Source organism: Trachemys scripta, chromosome 1 (genome assembly GCF_013100865.1).
Source record: "Trachemys scripta elegans isolate TJP31775 chromosome 1, CAS_Tse_1.0, whole genome shotgun sequence".
Classification (NCBI taxonomy): domain Eukaryota; kingdom Metazoa; phylum Chordata; order Testudines; family Emydidae; genus Trachemys; species Trachemys scripta.
In genome coordinates, this window is record NC_048298.1 from 63,731,570 (window position 1) to 63,736,139 (window position 4,570).

General features: G+C 43.9%; 1 protein-coding gene across 1 annotated transcript; it reads right to left on the reverse strand.

The window, feature by feature from the left end:
- Positions 1–1,692: 1,692 nt before the first annotated feature.
- On the reverse strand, positions 1,693–4,158 carry LRRC10 (leucine rich repeat containing 10). The gene has a single exon (XM_034771272.1). The coding sequence runs from the start codon at positions 4,086–4,088 to the stop codon at positions 3,225–3,227; it is 864 nt and encodes a 287-aa protein (XP_034627163.1). The 5' UTR covers positions 4,089–4,158; the 3' UTR covers positions 1,693–3,224.
- Between the last annotated feature and the right edge of the window lie 412 nt (positions 4,159–4,570).

Sequence of the window (4,570 nt, forward strand, 5' to 3'; positions counted from 1 at the left end):
ACATTAGCTTATGCCCAAATAAATTTGTTACTCTCTAAGGTGCCACAAGGACTCCTCAGTTTTTTTTGCTGATACAGACTAACACGGCTACCACTGAAACCGTAAAAACTCATATTTCTGTAATAGTTGACTCGCTTTATCTGTAATGTCTGCTCAATTCTCACCTCTGTTTTAAGCGTGTAGCCATGAGATCAAAATTTAAGATTGGTACCGAAAGGTGGTCCTCATTTTCACTGCCGAGCTTCAGGCTACCAAAACTAAAAGTAGCATCCCAGCCAGCTGGCTTAAGATGGAGCATCAGATCCTCAAACTTGTCTCTCTCAGATATATCTGGAAACTAACAATGATGGAATCTCTATTTTATTCAAATTAGGGCTGCTTTCTTTTTTAGATCTGAATTGAGCCAAGAGGCTACTACTCTCTTCAAATCTCTCAGACCCACCTCTGTTGTAGCCTATACGATTTCAGCCTACCCAGCTCGGGGCTTCTACCTGCTACTATAATATAAATAAATACAAACTATATAGATTTCCCACTGTTTAGAAATCTGCATCGATTTGGTTTATTCTACTCTGAGAAAAATAAAGAGAAACTAAATGCTCAAGTGCAAGGCTGTGTGTGCATTTTTTTAAAATATGTATACTGAATATTAACTTGGTAGAGTTGCCATTGTTACTACCTACAACCAGCTTTGCACTTTCTTACTTGTAAGGACTATTAAAGGGGAAAAATGGCTCGCCATTTAGTATAGAACTCCCGTATGTAATTATTGAAGCTGCAAAGCTTGGCTTGAGTCCAGTCTTCTGCGGTGTTCACTTTGTGTGAATTTATCAGCATATCAAAAGATGATAGTAAAATAAGTGACTGACTATTGGTTTGTGGCTCTAATAACTTTACATGACTATCTGAAGTCCTATTTGCTGATGTCTGTATGAAACCCGCCAATCTATTTACAATACAGCATTTCAAAAGGTTAAATCGGTCAAAATACAGACATGACTTTCACCAGCAGTGACGGGTGAGTGTTCGCAGTAACAATCAATGTCACCAACTCCCCACTGCAGCTATTTGTACATGCAGTGATTGTGGTAATTTAGGAGGGGGGTCATAAACATAGTTAAGGGTCTAACGCCATAAATAGCTCTTGTGAATGTGAATGTCCAACTCTATCAATTGCAGCCCCAAACATCAAACCAGGACGGTGAGGCACAGTCGCAATCTTGTATTGTTCAAAAATTGCAAGGGGAGTGGCAAGAGGAGGCAGAAATGTAGCCTTATGATAGGGCTGCTTTAAATCCTTCTGGTTTTATTTATTTATTTTAATTGTGGGGTATGGCTTAGGAAACATACTTTCAAATCACAAATAATTTTCAGTCACCCTCAAGGGCCACAGGTTCGACACCACTGATCTAAACTATGTCAGAACTATGTCAATGATGCCCATAGCTGAATAAAATATTTCAGCAGCTCTTCCTAGGGCAACCAGTGAAAGGGCTGTTATAGAACGCTGTAGTAGACAATCAGTACAGCCTGGGCTTATTTCAATGTTACATGGATATACAAAACAAAAAAGTTGCTGTTTTTTGCCCAGTAATAAGATTTTATATGTGTAGCAAAGGAAAGATGCCCCAATTAGACCAAACAGAAAAGAGTCACATTAATTCTAATGGAAACAAGAAGCAGGCATGCGTCTTCATATATAAAATCCAAATGTTATTCCCTTTATTTCACTAAAGAAATGATTGTTAGTTTGGCAGAACAAGATTTGGCAAAGGCTTTGAGAAAAGTAATCCAGTTAATTCCAGAGCAATACAGTTTCCCTCTGGTATAGGCACTTGAGTACAGCTCCAATTCATTTAGTGTAATAAATAGGAAGCACACTAGGTGGGTACTAGCCAGATCCAAATCCAGATTTAACTTTAATTAGACAGCAAGTACTAACTGATTTTCTACTTTCCAAATATTCTTTTAAGAATGTAAATGACATTAAACAGTCACTAAATCAAACCTTTTATGGAAAATTAACTGTCATTTGTGTGTATTGTGCTGTTAAGATGACAGAAACAGGTAGCTGTTCGGGTCCAGTGAAACCCCATTAACATGTCAAGTTTGGTGCGGAGTATAAAAAAATACTATAAATCAAAAGAACAGTCTCTGCAAGTATAACTTAGTAGACAAAACTTCAACCCATTTTGAGTCAGTTATCGTTACCCAGGGCACATTAGTGCAAAACATGCCTTTTAAATTAAAGGGACAATTTAGTCAATTTCCAAGTGTGGTGGCAGAAGTACAGGTCTCAGTTGTGCAAACATTAGCAGGGGAGTAGTCCCATTGAAGGCTGGGGCTAGCTCTAGTTAAGCATAGGCGTGTTTGCAGGTTTGGGGCCATATTTAGATATTACACCTGTAAGTCGCCCTGCCAATTTTTGTAGTTTTACAATCAGATCTTCCTTTAAAAAGACAAAACAAAACAACTCCTTTTGCAGGTGTGAAAACCCACCCCACTGAATGAAGAAATGATTCTGCATAAAGTGCTGGCAAAGGCACATAAAACATAAAAACTTCATTCTCTCTCAGGCTTAGTCTAGTCATTTTAGGTGTTAGTTGGGGAGAGTCAAATGATCTTTGCTACACCCTCTTTCCAGGCAGAAGAGGGGGTCTTGACAAGCTGCTGAGATCCCTTTCATCATTTGCATGAGAAACATGTCTTTTGATACAGGCTACGTCACGGGTACGGCAGCTAGTGCTCACTTACGAGTGCTCCAGCGTGATCAATGGATGGAAAAACCTCACTCAGTCATGCTTCCTTAGATGGCATTTGGAATAAAAGGGATTTTGCTAGATGAAAATCCGTTCCGTCACTTCAAAGGGTCGGCTTTATACAGTGTTTTTCACCTGCTCATACTACAAAGGAAGTGCTGGCTTTTAGCCCTAAGGAGGCTTTTGGGACAAGAGGGAGAAATTTGCTGGCACATCTATTTAAATAGCTACACCTACTAACAGATCATACAGGCCTCTAAAATACTATTGTGAAGAGCAGTCTAGGCACTATCGTGTGCATTTAACAGCTGAGGTACCAGGAGGTGAAGAAACGCTCTATTTAAAAGGCATTTTTGCTGTAACCAGCTGGAGGTGCGCAAATCCCACACAGCCAGAGGAGAAGGCCGCAGGTGACGATTTGCCAGCTGCCCACAGCAGCACCAGCAAGAGCCTCCTGGCTGATCCTTAGCAGGGCTGGGGCTGCTTGTCAGGGGGAAGTGGCGGTTCCTTGCTGTCGGTCTCCTCCTCTCTGCCCAGCTCGGAGCGCTTCCTGGGCTCGGGGGTCTCCTCTGCCCACCTCCCCACTCTGCGCACCCCCTTGGCCACCTTGGGCGCATTCCTGCAGGGGTTGTGGTCGTAGATCACCAGCTTGAGGCCGGGGAGGTGAGCCAGGCTGGGGAAGGACCTGATGGCGTTGCGATCCACGTCAATCACCTCCAGGAATGGCATGTGCAGCAGCACCGGCGGGAAGTCAGCCAGCAGGTTGCCGGAGAGCCAGATGGTGCGCAGCTCCTGCAGGCACCGCAGCCCGGCGGGCAGCGTGTGCAGCGCGTTGGAGCCGGCGTGCAAGGTCTTGAGGAGGCTCAGCTCGCACACCACCTCGGGCAGGTGGCTCAGGCAGTTGGACTCAACCCACAAGGTTTTGAGATTCTGCAGGAGACTGAGCTCCTGGGGCAGGTCGCAGAGCTTGTTGTTGCCCAGGTAGAGGATGCACAGCTGCTTCAGGGTGCACACCACCAGGGGCAGCGCTTTGAAGTTGTTGAAATCTAACGCCAAGATCTGGAGGTTCTGCAGCTGTTCTAGCTCTGGGGGCAGCTGGTGCAGGTTATTGTCACTCAGGTACAGCTTGACGAGCTCCCTGAAAGAACAAACATGCAAGGGAAATCTCCTCAACTGCCTGCTGCTCAGATCCACCATTCTATCAATTGGCATCTCTTCAAGGTCTCCCAGGAGGTATTTCTGGCAGTCATCAGAAGGGATGAAGGCAATGATTGCTCTCAGTGTGTTGCCCATACTGAAACGGTCTGCATTTAAAATCACTGCTACCATGTGGAACCCGGAGCATCAGGAACTCTCCCTCGTTTCTACTTTGTGCACTGTCCTGCTGGTATTTCCTTCTTCCCATTACAATGCACAGTTTACATGGCAACAGTCATTAATCTCAAGAGCTCTGAAATGTTGCTGATAACGGAATGAGTGCTTGGTGATGGGAAGTGCAGACAGCCTGACTTTCGGAGAACAGGTCTCTCTCTCACACACAGAAAAGAGGCCATCTTCCCTGTGAAGACTGTAAAAGTTCTAAAATTGCACTACACTTGACCAAAAATAGTTACTCAAATGCTCCCTGCCTCCCTGTAGATACAGCCACACTGTCTGCGCGGCTGGTACCAGCTTTGGGGATTGGCTAAGGAAAGTAAACATCGCTGAAGAGTGAATTTTTAAACTTAATTTAAACTAAACATTTAATCTTGTAGCAGCCTGAGTGGGAATGTCAGATGTAATCTGATTCCTGTTTAGAATACCTGTCAAGC